This window comes from Mastomys coucha, unplaced genomic scaffold (assembly GCF_008632895.1).
Source record: "Mastomys coucha isolate ucsf_1 unplaced genomic scaffold, UCSF_Mcou_1 pScaffold18, whole genome shotgun sequence".
Taxonomy (NCBI): Eukaryota; Metazoa; Chordata; class Mammalia; order Rodentia; family Muridae; genus Mastomys; species Mastomys coucha.
The window spans coordinates 44,131,200-44,157,180 of NW_022196900.1; the positions used below are offsets into that span (position 1 = coordinate 44,131,200).

Sequence of the window (25,981 nt, forward strand, 5' to 3'; positions counted from 1 at the left end):
TTTAAGGCCAAGTTGTATCTCACACAAGAAGGCTTTTGAAGGGTGCTGTTTATTCAGTTGTACCTGTTGCACTATACTGTAAGGGGAGTGTTACACTGTGAACAGGCTATGCTTTCACAGTTTGGGAAATTTCTGAACCAGGCAGCTCATCTGGTGCTCAGTTACTGAGTTATTATTGGGTAAAAGAAAGAAAAGCCTCCTGTAAAGATAATCTGAGCTGTCATTATAAGTTTTATATCTACGAAGGCTGGAAACTAGAAACAATCTTCACATCTTCTGCTCCATAATCTATTGTCTAATTTAAATAATTTAGAAGATTTCCTCCCAATAACAGGAATAAACTGCTTTTTCACATTCAAATCTGTCTTCCATTTTAAGTTTTCTTTTTTTTTTCCTGTGTAAAATATGGGGCATTGATTTCTTTCTGAGATCATTTTAAAAGAAAATAATTTCTGAGAGGAAATGTTTTTAAATGTTTTGTATCATTCAAACAGTTTGTGATCTTAAGAGATGGCGTCAGGGTTTTCTAAGTTCCCCATGTAGAGAGACAGTATCTTGGAGGGCTGTCTGTATCACTTGGCCTTGGCTTTATGTAGAACTGTGTGTAGGAAATCACAGTAATAAACTTGAAAGTGCAGGTGAGCGCAGCCTCATCTTCATATTTGTTCATGTGCTGTCATGCCTGCCAGCTGAAACATGGAATACTTGAATTAGCCCATCCTATGCTGCTAAACATTTTAACTTGCAGAAACATCGAAATGATGTTTTTGAATTTTTCCTTGTAGTCTTACACACACAAAATATTTTAATAAAGAGTTGCGTCTTGCTCCTAATGTCACTAGCCGCTACCAACATGCTACTCTGACATATCTGGTTGACCCTACTACTAATCTTGTAGCGCTTCCTGGCATTCTACTGTTTACTGCTGAACTTTTTACCTCCTGGCACACTAGAAACAAGAAGGGAAAGAATGTGGCCTAAAGAACCACCATGTTCTTGCTGTCCAAGGATCACTTTGGAGCAAGAAACATTAGTGCTGTCCCAGCCTGGCGCTTATATCTTATTTGAAACATCTCATTCCTCACCAACAAAGAAAATTTCAATAAAGTACTTTTACTGGTTTAACAACCTCGAGCTCCTGGGATTGTCAAAGTGCTAAGCCTTTTCCAAGGAGAGAAGAAATCAGCAGCTCAAATATAATTAACCTTCCATTCTCAATGCAAACTGCCAGGCAAAGGGGCTCTGCGGTCTATTAGTGAAGTTATAATGGCCAACAGGCAGAAGCAAAATTGGTCAAAAAGTTGGCTGCTGCTGTCATATTTTTGGAATTATGATTAATGGTACTAATAATGTGGATGATTACTGATATGTGTATCTCCAGCAGTTTATCATATTGCTCTGGCTGCCTACATCCACAATAAACAGGATGCTATCATTTACCTCTTTATTGAAGGCAACCCTTCTCTTGAAGGAGCATATTCTAATTACTTTGTAATGTTTTATGTCTTAAACATTTTGCAGCTCTGGACCTTGCCAACTGCTTCATGTCTAACATTGATTAATTACTGAAGGTTTAATCAAAATTTAGAACCTAATGTAGTCATTTATGAGCACACCACAGTGCCAAAGTACTTAGGCTGTGCTCCCAAGTTTGGAGAGTGTTCGGTTCAAAATGAAATCCCAGTCAGCCTCGAAGATCCAAGAATTTCACCTTGGGTGCTCTGAGGTTGCCAATTCCATCTCTGCTGATAAATGGAAGGTAATCTAACTACAGGTAAACAACAGCTTTACCTTCCCTCTCACCAGGGGGTTCCCTTCTTCCTGCCCCCCACACACATAGCCCCCAAGCACACATAGCAGCAGTCTGCTGCTCTGAGAAAAAGGTGGTCCTTTTGAACACTCTTGTCATGAGAACATAGTTTTGAAGTGGTTAAACAAGTGAAAAATAATTTGCTGGGACAAATACGTAAGTTTTTTTTTTTTTTAAATGTGGATTTTTTTATGGTTCTGTCATACAACCATTCACCGTTGAAGTTAAGTGTTTTTTTAATACCATTACTGAACTGCTGAAATGGATGCTAATATAGCTTGGAGTGCTAATGTCAAGTCCTGGTAATAAAAAAGATAGACTGCTGAATGAAATAATTTCAAGTAAAAAATAGAACAAAAGTGCTCTCTCTCTCGCTCTCTCTCTCTCTCTCTTGTGCTTTCTCTCTTGTGCGCTCTCTCTCTCTCTCTCTCTCTCTCTCTCCACTTTTATTGAATTGGGACTGACTGAGCCGATTGCTTTAGAAGTCTGTAAAACACAATTACTAGTGAGCAACGTGACCCACCAGTGCCCCCTGAGTGCCAGAGTCCCAGCAGCTCCCTCATGCAGCTCTCAGCCTTCAGAGGCTTCCTTCCCAGGACCTGCTCTTAGCTCCTTCTCTGCAGTTCTTAGAAAAGCTTCCTCTATCTCATTGTGATGGGAGTAACTTCATCTATCGTTTTCTAAGATATATCTGGGTGTTTCTGTTTAAGTGTGTTTCCACATATAAACACACACATGGTGCTCCTACATGAGAACATGTGTATGGCTTGCAGTAGCCAGGTATGGTATAGATATGAGACTGAGCCATTGCCTACATGCCTTCAGGTAAAATCACGTGGCTTGCTCTCTCTCTCTCTCTCTCTCTCTCTCTCTCTCTCTCTCTCTCTTGCTCTCTCTCCCTCCCTCCCTCCGTCCCTCCCCCCACCCCGTCCCAGGGTAAAGTAAAAATCAGAGCAAGCAAGAAAAAGAATTAAATTGGAATGGGTAACATTTTCCCCCTTAGTTAATAAAAGAAGTAATAAACTCCATAAAATACTAGAGTTAAGATCACTAACATGTCAGCCTGACAGCTTTTTACCAGGAATTTACAACTCTCTTTTTAATTCAAGCAGTTTGCTTTAGGACATAAAACGTAGGTATTTTTCTAAAGTGTAGCCTCATATGAAATGACTGCAGAAAAACTAACTGTCCTTTCCTGAAATGTGTTCCCTCTTCCACTGACTTGGCAACTTGGTATGCCTGCTTCTCAAATACACACATTTTGGCACTCGAGAATCAAGGTCACTAGATCTCCTTTTAAATTTTTAACACTATAATTTCTTGGCAAGTGTAAACTTCTTTCATAGACTGCAATATTCGTTGCGTTGAAGGTCCAGAGAGTCTTATTGGGAAAACATTACATCATTTCTGAGTAGTCTTAGGAAACAATAAGGACAACCTGGGAGTGAAATTCAGCAACAGAGTCTCTCCTTGTCTTTGGAAACAAGGAGCAAACAATACTTAAAGGTTCATGCGTAGAAGGTTTTTACTTAAGGGGCAGGGATCCTGCCCGGTTTTCACAGGTGAATAGAGAAAAGGGATCCTACCAGGGTTTCCTGAGAAAATATTAATGTATATGCGTAGTCTCACGCCACCTTCCTACAATAAGGATTGTCTGCAAACACAAATATCTCAAATGATATTTCACATAAGAAAGACCAAAAGGAAAAAATAGTCAACTAGTTTTCGTGGCCCAGAAACAGGAAGCAGAAACAAAACCTTTGGCTGTCATGTCAGTGTGTCATGAAACACACTGCCTGGGCACTAAAGGTGTGCCTTCTTTAGGATTTTTGCCAGAATTTTCCAGACAATGCTGATAAAAAGAATGGCCTGATCCTTTCTAGGGAAGGGTAAGAACTAAGGCTGTTTGGAAGCGTTCTGTTTGTAATAGGAGCTGCACAGTCACAGAGATTTAATAGGAACTTTACTCCACAGAATTTATAAAATACCTCTTCGCACGTGCGAGGGCAGTCGTTTGCTGGCCCCAGTGCTGTCTCTGTGGCACACAGCTCTGAAGATGGTGGCAGTGAAGGCTGCGGTTCTTCTGGAGGAGTGAAAGGTCAGCAGAGGTTTAAATGAGCTTGTCTTGCATCCAGCTGGGCCAGCAGGAGGTCATTAGGAAGATCCAAGGCTCACTTTAGGCTTGACAGAGTCTCTCCCCATGATACAAGGAGACCGTTTTGGTCATTGCTCTTCTCCCAGTGTATAAAAAGAACCCCAGGGACAAGAATGACATCGAAGTTTATCTTACTACCAAAGTTTTGCTTGAGGAGGGCACAACCAGCAATTACTCAGGAGGGGGATTTACTTTGTTTGTTTGCTTTTGATGGAAAGTAATGGAGATAAGTACAAAAGGCCTATTGATCTTCTGGCTTTATTGTGAAACCTAACAGAGGAGCTGGTGGGGAAACATCTCTTAAGGTTTAAAAGCCAGAGGACCTACACAATTCTACTTTATAAAGATTTTTGAAAACAGGGAAGTGAGATTTGATTGGGCACAATGTAGGAAATGAAGCAGTTATCTATTAAGAGCCTCTCCTCCGAGGATTAACACACTATTTGACAGCTAATTACATTAGGGGCACATATACTAATAGTTCCCTTGAATTGGTGCTAAGTGGCTCCTGTCTTGGAGGTGTCGCCTGGTCTTTACTGAAAAGCTCTCTCTATAAAAGTTCTCTGTAAGTTTCCAAACGTAGAGAATGATGGAAAAATGGATGCTGCTCTGCTGAGAAGGTGATAACAGGAGGCAGGTAGCATGCTCTCACATCTTCACCTCTGTTGTTAATATATGCAGTGGCTCGTCGGAGGGGCTGATGTTAATTTATTCCTGCACACCTGTACAGGGCTGGAAGTCAGGTAATAAGGTGAGCAAAACCTATACTTCTCTGTGTTTAGCTATGGCTACCCAGAGGCCTATACATGAACAAATTTAGTTCTGGAGACATCAGCAGGTTTTAACAAACCAAATACAGATGTCTTACCTCCATACAAATCAAGAAGTTTACATGTTTAAATTTGGACTGATTTAACTAGCAATCAAAAAGAAGGTTCACACTTGGAATCAATGGTTGCCTCATATTTATTTATAAATCACCCTAGGCAGATATTATTTTGTTTTAAAATTTATTCATTTGGATGAACCAACCTCCACACGCCTTAAAGATCAAGAAGAGGCACTTGCCTTCCTGGTAAAATGTATGGCAAACTTCAGCAATTACTGTGAGGAGTTGACAAAGGAACAGACAAAGGTCACAAGGCTGACAATGTCTTTCTACACAGACCATTCATTTCAACTGACGGGTTTTAAAATCTCTAATCACCAAAGCAAATGATGAGCAAACTGAAGAAAATAAACAGGATTGGATTTAGTTTTTGTTTTGTTTGTTTGTTTGTTTGTTTTCGAGACAGGGTTTCTCTGTGTAGCTCTGGCTGTCCTGGAACTCACTCTGTAGACCAGGCTGGCCTTAAACTCAGAAATCAGCCTGCCTCTGCCTCCCAAGTGCTGGGATCAAAAGCATGCACCAGCTGTTGGTTTGCCATCCCTACTCCAAAAAAAAAAAAAAAAAGCAAATATATGGGCTTTTCTTATAAATGGGTGAGTGTCCAGTGAACCACCTTAAGGATCAAATATTAAGTCAGAGGATGAGATGCTAGCCCAGGTAAACTAAATTCTGCTGAGTGTGACTATCATGCTTTTCTGAACACTACAGCTCCAGGCCACTTGGTCAGAACTTCTTCATGGGGCATATATATATATAGTTCTACAACCCACCCTCCTGTTCTCTGATAGAACCACAACTCAGCTGCAAAAAAATCAAAAATCGGGGATAAGTAAGGAAGAAATGTGGTAATCCCTTCAAGCACCAGACCCCTTGGAGAGGAAGTAATTTACATGTGACTCAGTCACTCAGAAAAAAAGATCATTCTCCCAGCTAGTTGGTGATTTGGTGAATGAGTTGTGCACATCTGCTTGTTCTTTGTCATTAATGAGGACTTTTGATTGATCAAATATACTATTATTGACAAGTAATCACAGAAGGCCACCTCTATCTGCTGTCTACTGTCAGCCGGACAAGCCTTACATGCAAGTCTTTCTCTCAATGTCAAACCTAAACCAACATCCTTCTATCACCATTTTACTCAGATGCCTAAGAAGACCCCAAATGCACCCCCTTGTGATTCCAACTCCTATAAGGTACTGCAGCCTGAAGGACAAGGCACTGGTAAACTGAGGGAAGGAGGAAACCAAATGTGTGAGGTTTTATTACTGGTGTCCTAGGGAGAGTTCCCACAAGGAATGTCCCCTCTGCTGCTTTATTTGTACAAGGGAGACACTGTGGAGTCAAGGATGGATGAAGTTGGGCCTCTTCAGAGTAGTGAGAAACAGTTTGGAGTCAAGAGGTCTAAAGACAAAGGGGAGCTTCTTGGAAAGGCCTGTTGACTGAAGAGGAAGGTGAGAAAAGTCCTCTCGGTTTTAACCCCTCACAGCTGACCGAAGGAAGAGGATGGACGGACGGCAAGACAGGGTCTCTGGAGTTTCCACAGCAGCCAAAGAGAAGACCAAAAAAGCAAACAGAAGGCGGGTCAGAGACAAGACCAGAGAGCCTCTGCACAAGGGGACACAGCCACTGGCTGACCTCATTGATGAAAGATGGTTAAAGTCTGAAAGAGGAATTTAATTATGTTGCAAGGCCCACTCTGCCGAGTCAGGGACACTCAATAGCATCACTGTTTCTTGTTATTTTGGTGGCAGTTACCCTCACAGCACGATGCTAATTTGTCATCATCTCAACAGGATGAACACTCTTCTTTGACCAAAAAATATGGGGTCAAAAGATTTGTTTACTAATTAGAAAGCCAAATTAAAATCAGGATTAAAAAGTCCTCACTTTATAATATTTTTTAATTTAAATTTTGTCAATTCTCATGTGATAAAAATCTGAAGTGAAAAAGTTTAGCTATAGTGAGTATGCTATCCCCTCATCAATGCACCACTGTCTCTCGAAACATCTGCACTCCTCTTGTACTTAGAAGACCACAGCTCTGACTTCTGTGTGGCTGGCATTGGTTAATCTCCCAAGTCCTTACAATAAAAATGGCAACTAAAATATTCTTTTTCTGTCAGTAAATATTTTCCCTCAGACAAACAAGTTCTATCTCCACAGCACTTCCTTTTGTGTCGGGACATAGGTATAGAAGCACTTGTGTTTTCTAGTGACTCCTCATTAGTAAAAGCACCAGGCCTGGATGCCTAGCTTATCCTTAGCTATTTAGTCCAGTGTTATGAACTGTGATGTTTCAGCAAACTAAAATGGGAAAGGAATTCATGCAAATAAGCTTAAGTGTTGGCTTCTCTTCAAACACTCCATTTTTATAAATATTTTATGCAAGTTCTCACAAGTCTTTTACATTTGTTTAAATTTTTCAATGAAAAATTTTCAATGCATTAACCTTATCATTACTAATATACTGTTTGAAATCTGAAAGAATACTATTACAACTCTGGAAGAGTGGAGATAGTACTGAAGTATAGGTATACTATCCGGACTTCCTCGAAACTCTCAGTCAGCGCTTGGAATTGAAAATAACATAATACACTCCCCCCTTTTAAAAACAGAACCAGGATAGTAGAGGTAGGAAATCATTAAAAGACTAGAATTTGGCCCCTTCTGTGTCAGTAAAAAGAAAAAATATGTATTTTCATTAATAAATCTTTCATATATGAAAATGTTTCAAAGACAGGTCACACTGCCTTGCAGTGTCATATATAAACTTTGTTTTAGTAGCTAGCCCACACTGGGATCTAAGTGACTGTCCCCAGCTCCTTCAAGTGCTATAATTACAGGATGTACTGCCATATCAGTCCCAGTGGGACTTTTGTTACTTTATGCTTTATGAAAGGCCAACAAAGAAACTCTAGATTAGGATGGTAGGTCTTTGGAAAACTCATTAACTTTGTTTTATTTTTTCCATATATAAAATACAACTATTAAATATAACTATCAGAAAATATTAAAAAGTTAGTGTAAAAGAAATAATACATCCCTTGAAGTTGGAAGGATTGGGTGATGTATGATCTGAGTTGGCCTGGGGTACTATGCAAAAGACTTGCTCAAAGGCTCATCCCTCTGTAAGTGAAGAATCACCTTGTTGCCCATCAATGAATGCCCCCTGACATTCCATTCATATTGTAATAGAGTTAATAAAGAACATGGTAGGTTTAAGACCAGCTGCTTCTGCTTAAGTCTCATGGTTTCAGATCTACAGTTATGTAACTAGAGAGTGATGCCATCTGAGGGCTGTGCAAAATATATTCTAACTGATCCTAAAGTATGTACTTAGGCCTGTCCCCACTTCTGTGGTGAAGTCCTATGGCATATTACATTTTAGAGATGAGCTCAAAAACACTATGGAGTTGAAATAAAGAAATCCACACCACCAGACTCTTTCACCATATCAACAATTACTTTGGCCTCATCTTCTGATAGTTTAATGATTCTTAAAGAACTGAAGAACACACTAAATACTCATGTAAGGAATGATAACATTTCTGGTTATACCTACGGCAATGCAGGCTGTCTCGATGTCCTGGACCTATGGTTCTTTCCATCCGTAAATTTCTGTTTCTATATTGGATAAATATGTGTGTGTGAAGATAATATATTCGTTTAATTTAAAAGCCACAAGGCAAAGTGCATAAATATATATACATATATACATATATATATGTGTATATATGTATGAATGACAGAAGCTGTGGCTTCTATGGGAAAAGTTAATGGGGAGGCAAGGAACTGTGTACTGTTAACTTATTCACACCTAGATGCATGGGAACATACACATACACATACACAGAGGAAAATGGCGTGCATTACCAGATGACATGATTCTGCATGCTTAATCATAACAAGCACTGAATGCATGAAGCCTCCAATGAGCATGGTAGTTTAGTGATCATGTGGTCAATATGGCGATTTTTACAGTGCATCAAAAACATCTAACCTTGACTGAACTGCACCCCCACCCTCAGCAGGAGGAGCCAATGGAGATTTACTGACCTGTCTCTGCTTCGACGAGAGGGGAAGGCAGCGTTGCAGCCAGCCACTGTGCAGACATGCATCTCTTTTAAGTGAACGTTCCTGTAATGAAGCTTCACACTGTAGGAGCTTTTGAAGCTCTTCTTGCACACATAACAGATTTTGGGGTCTGGACTAGAACACAGGTCACCTTCAGGGGAGAACTTTTGAGGGCTTCCGTAATTCAGAGACGATGTAAAACTTTCATGCAGGGCAGCCATGCTGGCCCCCCCACCGTTGTATAGTCCATACTGGCTCATGTAGAACATGTCGTAAGTGGGGTCTGTAAATTCTTCCTTTACCTTGATGACATCCTGGTGAGACGGCTCACTGTGGTTCTCGTCCGGCCTCTCACTGTTCATCAGGACTTTTTCGCTCACCTCACCGTGAATGTGCTCATCCCCTTCCATGGACTCCTCACCGAGTTTAGGCTCTGAAGACTCGGACTCATTCTCATAGTCCCGCTCGGGCTCCTGGTCCTCAGATGTCATACTATCAGCCCTTCTGATTTCAGTTCTTGAAATGCACCGGGTCCTGTTATGCTTAGAAAAGTCCTTCACAGACATGCCTGGGCTCATCTCATCTTGGGAATGACAATGATTGTCATGGCTCATGTCATTGACCACAGTCCCACCATCATTAGGATCATCATCTTCATCATCAAACTCATCAGCAGTATCAATGATTTCCTTCTCAATTTTTACAGGCATGCTTGACTTCCTAGGTTTTTTCTTAGGTGCCAGGTCAGCACTGGGCTCCTGAGTGCCCATCATCACTGCTGGCACTATTGGCTCAGAGGGTGGGGGAAGGTGCTGTTCTATGGTGCCACTGGTTGGAATGATGGGACTGGTTGGGAGGGAGGTGGGAGGACTCACCATTTCCCCTGGAGTAAGTAAACTTCTATAAAAAGGCGGAACGGGCTGTACAGTCTTTAACCCAGAAAATACCAGCTGGCTTGGGAGAGGGTTCTGTAAGACGGGGTCTAGTGGAGGAGTGGTAAATCCCATCGGAGGCCGGCCAGGACTTGTGAGTGTGAGATTTGATTTTGTACTTGCTATAACTGGAGTGGCAGCTCCTGATGTAGCCCGAATTAAATCTTTGTCTCGGTTATTCCTTAGCATAGGCATATGAAGGCGGGGGTTGGGGTTTGCACTGTGGCGATTCCGGCTTCGAAGGGAACTAAAGACCATGTTGCAACCTTCAATGGTACATCGATGTTTAATCTTCAGGTGAACAGCATTATAGTGAATTTTGAGAGTACCTTTGTCATAGAATGTCTTCCCACAAGCATTACAGAATACCCTTCCTTTCCTCGAGGCTGAGCCCATCCTTCTCATACGGTGAATCCGGAATGAGCTTTTGGGGTGTTCATTTTTGCTTAGGTCACTGACTGGGGCAGAATTCTGAATGGGGGAGACACATGCTGGCTCGGTTTTGGGTTCCACATTAGTGATGCTAGTCAGGGCATTTCTATTGGGCGTCTGATCACTCTTATACGGTGTAGGCGATACTTCAGATTCACTGCTCTCATTATATTCATTCTGAGTTGAAATGCTCGGTTCCCTCAGCCTCAGTCCAGGTTGCTCTAAAAGCAGCCCGTTGGGTGGCAACCCTAACAGTGGGGCAGAGACAGGGTTTATATACTGGAATGGAAGCAGAAATGCAAGGCTGTTTGGTATGTTTTCAAAATGATGAATGCTAGAAGGATTGCTGTTCTCTAAGTGAGCGAGGAGGCTAGGACTCCTGGTGCGATTATTGCTCTCGATGAAAGTCCTTATGTCTGAGTCTGTCTTTGAAGATGGTACCGCCACGGCTTGCCCTTCTTTCTCCTGAATTGCCATCAGCTCCACAATGGATTTGGTTTCCCCAAACCGCAGAAACTGCTGAAGGGTGATGATCTCCTCTTCTCGAGACATGATGGCCCAGCGGTCCAGTACCTTGCCAGCAGCATCCTACAGGCCACATCAAAGAAACAACAAAGACAAACACAGAAACTTATTGATTGTGCATAATTATTCAATGCAACTGAAGGTGCTCTGCCAGCTTATGAAACACAGAGAGCAAGGAGAGATAGCAGCATGTAAGCAGTGTTAATAAAAGTTAACACACGAAGCAAACTTTTCTGCCATGCAAATGTAGCAATTACAGTCACAGTTATAGAAACAGATTGAGTTTAATAATGTCAGAGCAAACAAAATGCAGACCACTGGGGCTCTGTGATCTAAAATGCCTTCGGTACTGCCATTTTAACAACAATGATCTATATACCATGCAACTATTTAACATATATTAGTATAAGATGTAAACTCTTGCTGTGTAGCCTAGGATAAATGAAAAAAAATTGTACCTAATCCTCATTAAATAATGACATCATAGGAAAGAATCAAGCACAGTTCATGAAATGTACTTTTTCAACTTAAGCTGACATGCCACCAGATGCAATGACAGATACTCCATTAAGTAGGAGTTACCTGACTTTTGGAATTTAAAAAAAAAAAATCAAGCCGGGCGGTGGTGGTGCACGCCTTTAACCCCAGCACTTGGGAGGCAGAGGCAGGCGGATTTCTGAGTTCAAGGCCAGCCTGGATTACAGAGTTCCAGGACAGCCATGAAACCCTGTCTTGAAAAAAAAACAAAACAAAAATCAGTAAAATAGTGTTTCTCCCTCGTAACTCCAGCACTTCAATGCACACTGTCTTCTAAAGATGGCTGTACTTTAGTCCTGGCTGAGCGGGCTTTCCTGAAGTGGAGTAAAGGAAATACCGCTTGTGAATGGCAACTTTCCCTTTCTTGAAAAATGACTGTCATCTAGCCATTTAACATCTGAGGTACTCTCCAAGTATATGACATTTTAGAATTTTGTTGTAAAGGACAGGAATAGATATTTGAAAAGCATGTGATGGCTTTAGATAGAATAAACATTTAAAGTTGTCTGTCAGCATCCTCCTCTGATAGGAAAGGAAGTCCATGGAGACTACACATCAGCAACCATCAGACTATGTGTTGTTAAATATACATTAAAAAGCATTTCACACTTTCATTTTTGCTAGTAACCATGAGATTTGCCTGGAGGTAGGACTTAAAAATCCTGCAACATAATGTCAGGCAATACATTTTAGCATGGGCTGAGAGAAATCTATTCAAACAGTTAAATAATGACTGCGTGAATTTTTTAAGGCCTCATTTCTTAGACCCACCAGGACCAGGGATCTTTGCAGCACTCTGTGCATGACACTTGCTCCAACTCTGACCATCAGCTTAAGAAAGCACAAAACCTAGGAAAACAAAATGGTGTTGCGGGAGTTGGAGAAGTGGTTGAGCTGTGGGAAACTGGTTAGCATGTGTGAGGTCTTGGGTTCAGCACCAAACAAATTTAAAAATGACAACACCACTGTTAATTACAAAGACAAATATCATAACTTGACACTAGAGAAATTTAAGAGGCACTGCCTTGAGAGACTGATCAAAGTTAACATCAATGGAGGAAGACATATCCGCATCTTGCACTCCTGATGGCATATGGTGATTGCCAAGGGTAGTCTTATAAACACTTTTTTTTTCTTCAACACAATCATGAGAAAGGATCAGGAAACCCAAAGTTGAGAGACAGTCTATAAAATACTGGATAAAATTCTTCAAAGTATGATATGAAGGTCTGTAATTTCTTCTTTGAAAACAACAGTTATAGGCAGGAGGGGTTAAGGCAAAATTGTGTGATCCTAGGGATATTAGACCAGAAAAGACACATTAGTGAAGAAACTAGCAAAATGTGCAGAAAGACTCTATATTCAATAACAGTGGTATATCAACCTTGATTCCCTCAGTTCAATAACTATATCATGGTTCCATGTGATGTCACTCTAGGGAGGCAGCATGAGGATAAAGGAACCTTCATCCTTTTTGCAATAGAAAAGTCTATGCTCAGCCTTTGGTTATAAACTTCCCTCTAGACACCGTCTTATTAGGAATCATCATAGCTAGTGTGACTGCGTGCCTATCTACCATTTCTCTGAATTACACTTTGAAAGCAGCTATGACACTTGTATACCACTCCTTGTATCTGTTTATATAGTCAGCACATGAAGATAGCCTTTCCTATGAAAACTGTCAAAAATGCTTGCTTGTCCCTTCCTAAATACACAGAAATAGTTGCCTATAAAATAACGTTCTAACATACTCTCTGTTTAAAGTAAGGATATAATACCAAAGGCTGCAATAGCTACTAGACAATGGCACTTATAATCACTGATGTTACTCAGAGCCTCTCGTTTTTGAAATGTGGGGAAAAGAAGGAAATGATGGTGCTGAAGGAAGGTAAACAAGGAAAACTATGACTTTTAAATACATTGTTTCATTGACAGCACCACTCACCTCCACGCTATCACAATCACATCCAGAGTATAGGGAACATTTAAAACAGATAAAAAAAATCACAAGTGAAAGGTAAGACCCCTTGGAAGGTTCCAAGAATTTGGAATCCAAGACTTGAAGCTAAAATTCTGATGTTTCAGTTCACTGTCTGTCTCCACAGTACTCAGTGAACACCATTCTATGATACACTACCTAGTCAGGACAATGATTAGACTGTTTGTATAACAAAGTCTAGAACTATGCACTGCATTCTTTTACACCATTGATTCTTGCCTCTTGTAATTGCTCTTTTCTGTTAGGTGGAACCCCAGCCTGAGCAATGTATAATCATGTCCTCTCCAAGTTCTGTCCAGGTATCCTGGACCTGAAAGTACAGGTCAACATACACTCACAGACCACAGCCTAAGGAATTAAATGAGCCACAGAAACCATAGCAACCAATATGAGCCATCAACAAAACCACCATCTTATTCCTCTCATCTTCCCCTCTCTCCCTGTGATACATAGCCATTCTACGTGATTTTTACTCCTGGCTGCTACAGTGCCCGCTGCTTCTTCTAAAACTTGAGGTTATGTCCTTAAAGCTATGTTACTATTAGCCTGAGTCACAAAAAGTAACTTTTAACTGTAAAGTTTAAATACAAGATAATGTCTACTAATTTTATTTTTTTTAATTTTAATTTTGTGAAGAACACCACAAAATTCTGGAGGTCAATGTACCCTCTGGATCCCAGCAATATACAGACCTACACTAGATATTTTCCAAGAAGTTTTTACTCATATTTGATCACATTACCTAGTAACTAGCATATTTGCTAATGTAAAATCTGGGGAGGAAAGGGTATTGGGAGTCCACAAGCTCCTTGTTTTAGTCTATTCATGGATAAGCTGGCTTAAGGGAAGAAGAAACCATCACTGGTAATGAGCAAAGCATTTACAGAAACTCTATGGGACAGATGTATAGTGACTCTCACACAGGGTTAAGACAAGAATATTTTATAACAATCTACAGTGGTTCTCAACCTTCCTAATGCTGCAACCCTTTAACAGTTCTTCATGCTGTGGTATCCCCAACAACAAAATCATATCATTGTTACTTCATAACTGTAATTTTGCTATTATAATGAATTATAATGTAAATATCTGATATGCACGATATCTTATATGCAACCCCTGAAGGGCTCACAACCCATAGTTTGAGAACCACTGATTTAGATATCAGCCTGAAGGCTTTATAAACAAACAACAAAAGCAAACACCAAAAAGTGAACTGAAAGTTATTTAGCACAGCTATTAGCCATTTGAAAACTTTTGGACAAATTAATTCTACCACAGTAACTACAGACGTGTATTTTTATTAGTACTTTACTTTTATTGTATTTAAATATCGATTTAAGATTGACTGGGAGGAAAAACTAGACAGATTCCATGTTTTGAGAAATAAAGATGATCAAATAAACTTTCTCAAGTGAACAGAGTCATAAAAAATGAGATACTACAGTGAGATGCGTACTAGCAAAGCAAAATGCAATCATATGTAGACATAGGACGATTACGGCCACACTCACAAACACGTAGCATGTCTTATACATGTATTCATTAAGGTCTAAGTGTAAAACTGAACTCCTGACTTCCCCTCTCATTGATGAATCAATTCCTTTATTCTTTTTGTAACCAGAACTCACTGACTTCCAACCCATTAGACTTGGAAATGATATTTTCAATAAAAGATGATAATATGATTTGCACTGTTAGTTAAATGTGAGGAATGATTATAAGTACTGGATTTCTGTAAATAACTAGCTATACTACTAATTTAAAAAGTTGAGAAACCATTAGTCAAGCATTAAAAACCTGTTTTATCAAGTTCACAAAAAGTCTAAAATTAATAAAATATTAACATTTAACCCTGTTACATGAAAAGACATACCATTATTTCATGGAAAATGTCATAATCCTTATAGATATTCAACTGTTCTAAAATAGATATGCCGAGTGTTTCTCGCTGCTGTTTTTATTACAAGGACTAAACCCAGGGTATTGAGTAAAGTAAGAGGTGCTCTGTATCTGGAGTCCATCCATGCCCAGCCTAGAAGAACGATCTTTAAACATTTTGTTTTTAGCTGTCATGATGTCAAGTGTTCACGCTGACCCTCTCCACACAGCCTCTTAAAAGACTTGTTGTTTCCAGGTACAATGGTAGGTTGGCAGGTTAATGTCATTTGGGGAGATGTACAACAGAGATGGTAAGGCTGTAGTAAGACAGAAGAGAGACCAGCTAAGTGGTGTTGGGATGGATTACTGAGTGACCTCAAGATCAGAATAAGAATGAACTCACACATGTTCACAACGGGCCACTAACTCTCCTTTCTGTTCATGGAAGACTATGAGCAACATCAAATGCAGCGCATATGGAAAGCATATTCACTCAGCAGTGCTTAAATTGTTAAGAGTCAAGCAATATTGAGAAAGAAATTGGGGCAACAATCAAATTCACTGTGGCCTCAAGAAAACATAATTGAAAAAAATCTAACCAGTGATTTTTAACTAAGAAGTGAAAGAATTGTAAAATGCAAACATTATGACACCAAAGCCACTGAAGAAGATATGAGAGATGGAAAGATCTTCCATGTTCACAGACTGGTAGGGAGAACATTGTGAAAACGACTAGCCAACCAACAGTAATCTACAGGCACTGCAATCTCCATCAGAATTTCAATGTCATTCTTAAAAGAAATTGAAAAACAACAAAAAAAGTTCATATGGAAGTACAAAGGACATGATAACCAAAGCATTCCCAAGCACTAGAAATGCTGCTGAGGCGATCACAATCCCTGATGTCAAGTTACACTAGAGAGCTGCAGTAGGAAAAACTGCCATCTTTAGCAGTCAGAGAAATTAATACTAATACTTTGAGATCTCATCTTACCATAACCAGAATGCCTAGGATTCAGTAAACAAAAGGCAACAAATGCTGCCAAGGGTGTGGGAAATGGGGAACCCTCACATACTATAGGTAGGAATGAAAATTAGTGCAGCTATTGTAGAAATCAATGTGCTGCTTTCTCAGAAAATTAGAAATAGAGCTTCCATATGACTCAAGTATACCACTCCTGGGTAAACCCAAGAATATCTATTCCATACTATGGAGACACATGTTCATCCATATTCATAACTGCTCTATTCACAATAGTTAGGGCATGTTAGGACATGAATACAGCCTAGACATCCATCAACTGGTAAATGGATAATAAAAACATGGTGGCTATATGTGACTAAATTTTAGTCATCTGTAAAGAAAGATGACATTATGAAATAAATGTGTAGGAAAATGTATGGAGCTGTAAACTTTATACCCAGAAAGACAAATGTCTCATGTTCTCACTCATATGTGGATCTTAAGTTTAAATCTTTACATTTGTGTACTTAATTTGAAGTATCTGTAGGAGCTAAGGAACTAGAAAGTGACCATTAGTGGGAGGGGGAAAGACTGTAAGGTAAGGGGCGTAGAGGACTACCAGAGATATGAAGAAGAAAGGAATAATAATGGGGTGTGTTGTGTAGTTTTATGTCAACCTGACATAGAAGCTAGAGTTACCTGAGAGGAGGGAACCTCAATTGAGAAAATGCTCCCATAATATCCACCTGCAGCGCATTTCCTTAATGCCCTACTTTAATGCCAGTCACTAGATAGATGGAGGAGGGCCCAGACCATTGTGGGTGGTACCAAAACTTAGCTGGTTGTCTTGGATTCTAAAAGAAAGCAGGCTGAACAAGCCAGTAAGCAGCACTCCTCCACAGCTTCATTATCAGCCTGTATCATGGCTAGTCATTTTGGCAGTTCACAGAGTTTATAGCAGGGTAAAGGTGATATTATTGATTCAACTCCAGCAGCATATGGAACATTTTTCAGTACTAAGAGACCTTTCCATGTCATAGGATATGGAAAAGTAAAGTTGGTACTGACCATGAAGCTTCTTACTTGCTAACTCTTATAGTACTGAAAGGTGTTCCGTAGACTACTGGGCTTCAAATGTTATCAATGATATTGCCATTACCCTGCTGTTAACCCTGTGAACTGCCATAATGACTAGCTAGGAAAGACATGCTATGGGTGCATTAGTGGCATAACCATTACAGAGGTAACCAATCCTTTCATGATTTGGCTAAAAGTTTGCTCCAGAGAAAGAAAAACATGCTTGGTTCTGCAAATTTGGCCAAGAACCCCCGGTTGGGGAACTCACAGACTCCAGAAGTGAACCAACTAGTATTATTTTGCTAAATGGACACAATATCAAAATAGCATGTAAATTCCTCTCTCTCTACTCTTGGATTAGTGCAGTTCTTAGAGCTCATCAGAGAAGTTTCTTTGTCTAGTTGGTGTGTGTGTGTGTGTGTGTGTGTGTGTGTGTGTGTGTTTAACACAGAAATTTACAACTGGTCAAATACAGAAAATAACTGACTGTAGAATACACAACCCAAACTGAAAATCTGTATCATACATTTTCCAAATATTCGGGGACCATTGTGGAAGAGGAGATGGAAACACTTTAGAAGGTAGAAATCAGAAAGAGTTGAAGAAAAACACAGACTTCCGGACATCACAGGACCACTGCACTCATAGCATTTGTGGTCCACTTCCTACACAAGATCAAGTAAGTCAACTGGAGCATGGAGCTGAGAGACTCTTAGGTCTCTGCAGCTGAGGGACACTGGACAGTTAATAGCTTCTGGTGGGAAGAGAGTCAGCTTTCTTTAATGCTGTGGCTTCTTGTAGGCTGTCCGTATTTGAGTGGATGGCTGCACACCAAGGAGTGGATGTGTAACACAAACTGAATCTGATAGGCTATTGAACTTAATCAAATAGACATGAATCTGGGATGGGAGGAGATTAGGGAGGTGTTAAAGGGTTGAGTAGTAATGAATATGATCAAGATACATTACACAAATTTCTCAAATAGTTAATAAAATATTTTTAATGAGGGCATAAAAAGAGAATAAGTCACTCTTTATTAGCAGAATAGGAAAAAGTAGAAATTTCAAGTCAAATATAAGTCATAAAAGAAAAATCTAATGGTTACTAAAAACTAAAAATATGTTCTTTTCTGTATATTTAGATTCTTAAATGATACAAAACTCTAAGGGTTGCTCATTCCTTACAAGACCAGAACTTCACGAACTGTATTTTGACTTCATGTCTAGCATTTGTATGACAATGCTTTATTAAAAGAGTTCATCACAACTCCATCAGTAATTAGTACTCATGACCTGGTTCTTATGGAGATTTTTATGTTCGTGTTCTTCCAGGTTAACACAAGTATCATAGCAAGAGGCACACCTCAGACAGAGGTATAGAAATGATGGAACTTCAAGGCCACGGAAGCACACCTATCAGGTAACATTTAACAGTTTTTCCTAAGTTAAAACTAATGAGATAGCATGCCACATACAACTTACATGGTACACTGGGTCACATTTTCTAGAGGATTAAGCTGTAAATGGAAACAAGCTGTCCAATGTGATGCTACTGGGCAATACAAAATAATAACTTTTCAACACACTCTACCACATAGGTAACTTTACGAAGTATTGTTCATCAGATCCTGGATAGATGCATACTCTTCTGATGCAATGAATGAAAATTCAGAAAAGAAGGATTACAAAAAAGAAGAATTCTGATTACAATTACCAGTGACTGAAGATGTGGAAAGGAACTGATTGAACACAGCACTGTGGAGCTATGAGGTGATGATAGTGTTCTGTCAGAAGTGTTTTTTAGTCCGTGTGCTTTAGTGGCTGCCCACATTGTATATTTAGCTAAACCTTATGTTTTTAACGTATACTTGATGAACTTCCTTCTGAAGTTAAATTATGTAAATTTTGTATTCCACATATACAAATTTCTGCCTCCTAAATTATCCCGTGACTATTATACAAACATACATATTCCTAGTCTCTATTAATAAATTGTGTAAGGCAATCTGTGATACGAGGACTAAATATGAAAATTTCTCCTTAGTTTTTACCAACAAAGACAATTTTGGTAATATGCTAGTCATGAACTTATAGTGATTAGCACTAATTTCTAGACTTATCTATGTTGCATATGTGTGCTTATGTCTGGGAATACGTAAGCCACGGCACACATTGTAGGTCAGAGGAAAACTTAGGGAGCTGGTTCTCCCCTTTCAGCAGATGAATTCTGGTGAGAGACTGCATGTCTTCAAACCTTGGCAGCAAGAGCTTTTGCCCACTGAACCATCCCACTGACTTTCAAACATGAATTTTGAAAGTTCTATTTGTGTCAGGGTAAACACTCTATGTATTTTTATTAATGGCAATATACTCATAAACATTGGAAACTTCTGGTCCACAGAGTTAATACCAGAGTGTGTTAGGCATGGATTATGCACATATACTTCACACTGAGACACTGTTACACTCTTTTCACTTGTCTTCAAGCTTGTCTTATTGTTTAAAGTGTCAGAACAAAACCCAGGAATTTCACAAGAGGAGAATACAGTGAGTTCAGACCATTATCTGAAATCAAACAAATAGGGTCATGCCTCCAACTTTATAGATGAAGTAATGTTGGTGCCTTGGGAGAAAAAAAGAAAAAAGAAGAAAATAAAGTTAGGAAGAAAAAGGATTAGTTGGCTTCCACATCCTGATCACACACCCTCACTGAAGGCAGAGGACAGGAACCTGGAGGCAGGACCTGATGCGGAGGCCATGAAGGAGTGCTACTTACTGGCTTGCTCCCCATGACTTGCTCAACCTGCTTTCTTACAGATCCCAGGACCATCATCCCCGGGATGGCACTACCCACAATGGGCTGAACCCTCTCCCATCAATCACTAATAAAGAAGATGCCTTACAGTTGGATCTTGTAGGGGCATTTTCTCAATTGAGATGCAGTTTGAGGAACACATGCCTTTGAGCACCACAAACAGCTTTACAGAAAAAACTTAAATAGTCACAAACTTTCAGAACTCTTTTCAGTTCTCCTGAGACTTGCCATAGGTCACTAAAACTAAGGATGCACATACATGTTAGAAGAAAATACTTCATGTCAAACTATCACTCCAACGCCAAGTCAACTTTTTGAGTTCTTATTTTAGCCCCAAACCTTAACTGTTCTGAGGACTCTGATACTTCAGAACCAATCCATCTCCTTTTTAAAAAGTTATCTTTATCTCACAAATTTATTTGACTTGGCATCTGTAAGTGCCCATGGACCAATGTTTGTGTGTATATATGCCTGTATATGTCTGTATAAGTGTGTGTATGTATGTATGCATGCAAACAAGAAGGGAAGATAAAATGCTAACACACAAAAAAATCTGTTTGGATAGATTCTGGGAACTACTTAGGGAAAGTTTTTGAGCAATGTTGTGATAATTTCTGAGAAACACTTGAAATCATGTGGGAAAGGATCTTGGCATGCTCATTTGTTTTAGTAAATTTTACATTTAAACATATTTCTTCTGGGTACTGCCTAAGAGAGCTGTACCACTCGTATACACAACATACATCAGAGCAGTTTGGTTGTATAAGTAAACAAAGCTTATACTACTCTCTAGTCACACAGAGCCCTTTTATGTGACTGCTTTCCTAGCTTTTGAAGCTAATGTTTCCAGGAGGCCAGCTGTAACAACTGTAATATCTGTAGGCAGAATGAAACCTACTCATTCATACCGTGACTGCACCAAATGGTTCAAATTAGACTTTACTTTTAAAGAATCAACATTTGTTTTAGGTACTGAAAACCCTACTCAGTTTCTATGACTTGTAAATTTGTATTTTTCAGAATTTCTCAAGAGTGTATTTCACCTTCAAAATACAATGTTGGCCAATTACATCCTTATTTTCTCCTTGCTGGTCTATAAAAGATATGTCCCTTAAGAAAAAAAAATCAAGGTGTAGCATAAACAAAAAGACAGATATCCAAAAAACAAAATAAAACAAAACAAAACCAAAAAACCAAAAACCAAAACAAACCTCACAAGTGGATTTTACTTGTATTGCTTACATGATTATCTTTTGGAAATTGACATGTTTTTCCTCATCTGAGCAAGTCAGTCTTTGTCATGAAAGATGTGTGTCAACATCAAAACTTCCTGTGATTGCAGAAACTTACTAAATTCAGGACATCTCTACATGAAAAACTGTACTCAAAACTTCTTCCTATTCCTTTTCCATACCTACCCTCAAAGAATAGTTACAAAAAGACACATGAGTGGTTAGAATGTTGAAGCTCTTACAAAACATCACACTGAAGAGTCTTCTGTCAAGATGAGAGTCTTACTGGTCCTTCTTAGATGATGTACTAACATTGAAACCTGTTCTCTATATTTCCTGTACACAAGGCCTGACATTTTAAGCATCCCACTCATGTGCATGCACATCCACATACATATGAACACAGAAGATGCTGATCTTCCTGTCCCAGCTGTATATGGACCTCAGTGCAAATCAGTCTGCTTCAGCATTCAGAGGTTTCACCTTATAGGGTGGATATAATGATGTGAGGCATATTACATTACTTGAAAAGCTACACAAAGTACAAATTCAAGGAATGCTTCTACTTGGATGAGACTGGATATTTAAGGAACACAACCCTTGAACAAATCTCACAGGAAAAGGAAGCAGCAACGTGGTAACTTTATGCTATATCTAGGTAATTTATTTATAACATTCAGTTAGCTGTAACTTGTTTTTATGACTCATCTCTGAAAATATTTTCCACAGTGAAAGTTATTTTTGAAAAGTGAAGACTCATTAAGCTAAACAATTTACCCTCCAAAAATGATTAACTTTCTACACAGAGTAGCACTATCAAAATGCCAGAGAAACTAGCTTTAAAGGGCTAAATCCAATTTTTAAAATATATTGTTTTATTTTGGATTTTAAAACAATGAATATATGAATAAGCAGGGTGTTCGGCTCAGTGGTAGAGCACTTTCCTAGTATTAATGAGACTCTGGGTTTGTTGGAGAACACTAACAGGAAAACACACACACACACATACACACACACAGAAAAAGCTGGCAAGAATATGTACTTTGCAGAATACTACCTCCTTTTCTCTCAGTAACAACCTGTACATTGTTTTTAGTTTTAGAACTATGATTATGATAGATCGCCCTGGTGTTACAGCACAGTAAATCACAGAAGCTCTGGGGCCCAACAGGACTTTCTTAATGTACTCTGGCATTTCAGACTGTCCAAATTAGAACCAGCCATATGCATGTCCTGCCTGGGCATTTGTTTGCAAAGAAATAAAGCAGGTGTCTTACATATAAAATTCAGAGGGATAAATTCTAACAAAGCCTAAAATTACATTTCAAAGATTCAAAAGTATTTTTCAAGTTACCTATATCTATGGTAAATCAAACCTGAGAAAAACTGAAAGACACCACATGCTTTCATATTTAATAATAAGAAAAATGAATTCCAAAATTAAAAAAGTCTCCCCAAATTTTAAATTCTGAGACCAAGGATGGACTGCAGTGCCTTTCCTGACCACTGAGCTAAATGTTTAATCCTAAGAAATCCCAAGTTACAAGTTAGTATTTCTAGGGTATAAAATTACGTACAAGCATAAAACTGAAGCATAGAATACCTACTTCTGAACTAATCTACAGGTTAAAATAGGTTCTGCATCTGACATTGCCCATTTTTATTATTCTTAATTTAACAGAAATATTCGAATGTAGAGAATGATATAGTTGCGAACATGGTTGAAGGACACACACAAATGACAATCTTGGGTTTGTGGCTGTCACTACCACATTACCAACATTCAGCTTTAGTTTTATCCCCATGTGGAAACAGACACCCTACTGACATTAGGTTCAAAACTCCACTGTTCCATCATCTGTGTAGACTCTAAACATAATTCATTTGAATTAAAATATGATTAACACTAGCATTTTTACTTCTTACTTGTTTTTCAGATTATGAGTATTTGTAACTGAAGGCACTCTGGACTTTCTGAGAGTCTTAGATTTTCTTGAATTCTGGATCCTGCCCCCCACCCCCACCATCTGCCTTGATGATTATGCCTGAACTCTTTACTTATAATGTAATTAAAGGTGCTGGGTCCTCTGGGTTAATTTTGATTCCTGGTCAACTAAATGTCCAGTTTAGTCATAACTTTGCTTAAAACTTGGACAACTGTTCCACTCAGTTCCTATAGGGCCTTGATATACCTGCCCACCCCACTGCCCAATAAAACTTTGAAGGGCTTATGAAAATTCTGCAAATTGAAGATTGAATTGTCTCTTTTTTGTGAGGTGTTAATAAATCCATACAAATAATTATCCATACAAATCCATATAAATAGTCTCCAACAGATTGTGTGGTTCTGAAGAGACAGTGGTGGTAATGTATACAAGACTCTCTCCTCTAACTCTTTAGACACTGGGTATTCACACGGACACCAGTGAGAGTCCAGTGAGTAAATCATTTATGTTCATGATAGCAAGGGGATGGTTTGAAATCCACAGAGCAAACACTAGAAACAGGAGGAAAGAGAGGGGTTTCCCACAAATGACCTTGTTTTCGTCTTCTCATGGACATAAAGATGAAGCCGATGTCCTGGGATAGCCATAAATCTGCTGGCTCTGCCGTAAACCAAACTTGCTAGGGTTCTTCTGACAATCTCTAGTTGAGGTGTGTATTTCTAGTTTTCTCCACTTTCCACCAAAGTCTGTCCCTTAATTTCCAGGCAGACTCTACATGTCAGCAGGCCACTACTGGGCTTCATTTTCCATGAAATCATGGTGGGGATCCTGTGTTTTTCCATAATCTTGACAAGGAACAAAAATGGACCCAAGAATGTTTCACTGTGAGGGTTATCTACATATTAGACAAAGTTCCAAACCTCACAACCATTCACAGTCACAAGCTTTAATCTTTGTTCTACCTGTACATTCCTGACACAGATACAGAGCTTCAGAGCTTGAATGGATGACTCTAACTCATGCAATACACCTGCAATTGTTCTTTACAACGGAAGCAGACTGAACAACCCAGAGGAACTTTAACATATTCATTAGAATGTGAGAGAGCGGGACCAACAACCAAGTGTGTGATTGAAGAGAAAGATGTATTGAGAGATTTAACTTTTGTTCTCTGGGCATAGGAATAGCAGCAGAACACAAAGATTAATATCCTACTTTAGCATTCATCAGGGAACAACACATTATTACTTCTAACATACACAAGGCTGTTGATGGATACACTCTCCTTTGATTGTTCAGGCTAAATGCATTCCTATAAAAGGCACCCACACATACATGTGTGCATAATTATAAATCCAAACATTCATTAATAGTGCTTCTGTATTTCTATATACAAGGTATCCATAGAGACATTAGCTATCATATTTGGCCACAAGAGAGGTGATTTAAGGCCAGTGGTTGACTGAACAAATTTAGGCAAAAAAAAAAAAAAAAAAAAAAAAAAAAAAAGAAAGAAAGAAAGAAAGAAAGAAGAAAAGATCAATATACATTACTATAATAGAAAATTCAGAAATTCAAAATAAGGGCTAAGAGGAGGAGCATGCATTACTGAGTCCAAGGTAATACTGCGTCTGCATGGCTTAATACCCTCTAGTCCCAGCAGTCTTGACTTTCTGAGCAGCCCACTTCTCCACATTAACGGTAGTCATTTGGAGAGCAGCAAACGTGCCATTAGAAGCACTTTTACAAGTGTATATTCATCCACCAATTAGCTTAATGTGGCCGCTTTCTGCATATTTTCTATCCAGGCTTGCACAAATCTTATTAATATTTCCCCCTAGCGCTTTGACAGATTACCTTGTCATTACGCATCCTGGAGCCTTTTAAACAATATGGGTAAACTACTGTTTGTGAGGTTAATGACAATTATCCCCTAATTACTGCATAAGTCACTCAGTCCACTTTATCTCATAGCCAGGGTTCTGCTCTGTGTATCTGCCATTGTGTCACTGTAAATGAATCTTGTATTACTATGTTTATCTGCCATTGCCTTGTAAATTATACTGACAGAAGAATGAGCAAATTACTGCATGTCATCACTTAAATACTACTTCTGAAATTAAAATAAAAAAGCTTCAGCACAGAGCTTGGAGTTTAGCAGATCATAATTAGTAAAAACATATTTAATGTTTTATGTTACATATCAAGACCAAGAGCTTAAAATTTAGTGTGGAGTCATAACAATGAGCCTGGGGTAAGTGGAAGGTTGAGGAGCAACGGGGATTAAAGAAGAGGGTGGGAGGAGTCGGTGGGTGAAATAATGGTGCTGGCCTGACCTCCTGGATGTGTTTCCTACCATTTTAATAGTTGATATGGCATTCTGGAAGTATTTTCCAAGGTTTATCAATTTTAAATCAAATTAAATCGGTTAGGGATAAGCCATACTCTTCAGCTGGGATCATTTTTTTCGGTTACTTATAACTACTCCAGACACAAAACACAGAATCTATGTAATTGAGAACAGATAATGTAATAAAGGCCACAGGCTAAGCCAATTTCATTGATGCATTTTTAAACATTATTAAACAGGTTCAGAAACACTGTTTCCAAACTTACATTTGAAATTGTTTAACAATGTTTACATCAGTGAAATTAGTTTAGTCCCCTGTTGTACTGCAGTGACTACATCTGCTCTGGTAAAATTTACAGAGACA

The 25,981-nt window shown here is 39.0% G+C and overlaps 1 protein-coding gene and 1 long non-coding RNA gene across 15 annotated transcripts in view; one reads left to right on the top strand and one right to left on the bottom strand.

The window, feature by feature from the left end:
- The window catches only part of Bnc2 (basonuclin 2), a 406,942-nt gene that overhangs the window by 16,067 nt on the left and 364,894 nt on the right, over window positions 1-25,981 (bottom strand). For 4 of the 14 annotated variants that reach the window (XM_031377777.1, XM_031377780.1, XM_031377782.1 and 1 more), the window contains 2 exons: window positions 8,911-10,880; window positions 8,413-8,478 (listed from right to left, as the gene is read on the bottom strand). In XM_031377777.1, coding sequence (XP_031233637.1) covers window positions 8,413-8,478; window positions 8,911-10,880 — 2,036 coding nt within the window. Of the gene's footprint in view, window positions 1-3,798; window positions 3,894-3,928; window positions 4,698-8,412; window positions 8,479-8,910; window positions 10,881-25,981 lie in introns of those variants that run through there. The other 10 variants (XM_031377779.1, XM_031377778.1, XM_031377781.1 and 7 more) reach the window with 5 other exon arrangements.
- Window positions 13,757-24,342, top strand: LOC116096194. The gene is made up of 4 exons (XR_004120887.1): window positions 13,757-13,868; window positions 18,607-18,694; window positions 18,873-19,044; window positions 23,259-24,342. It is a non-coding gene; the product is annotated as an uncharacterized LOC116096194 (long non-coding RNA).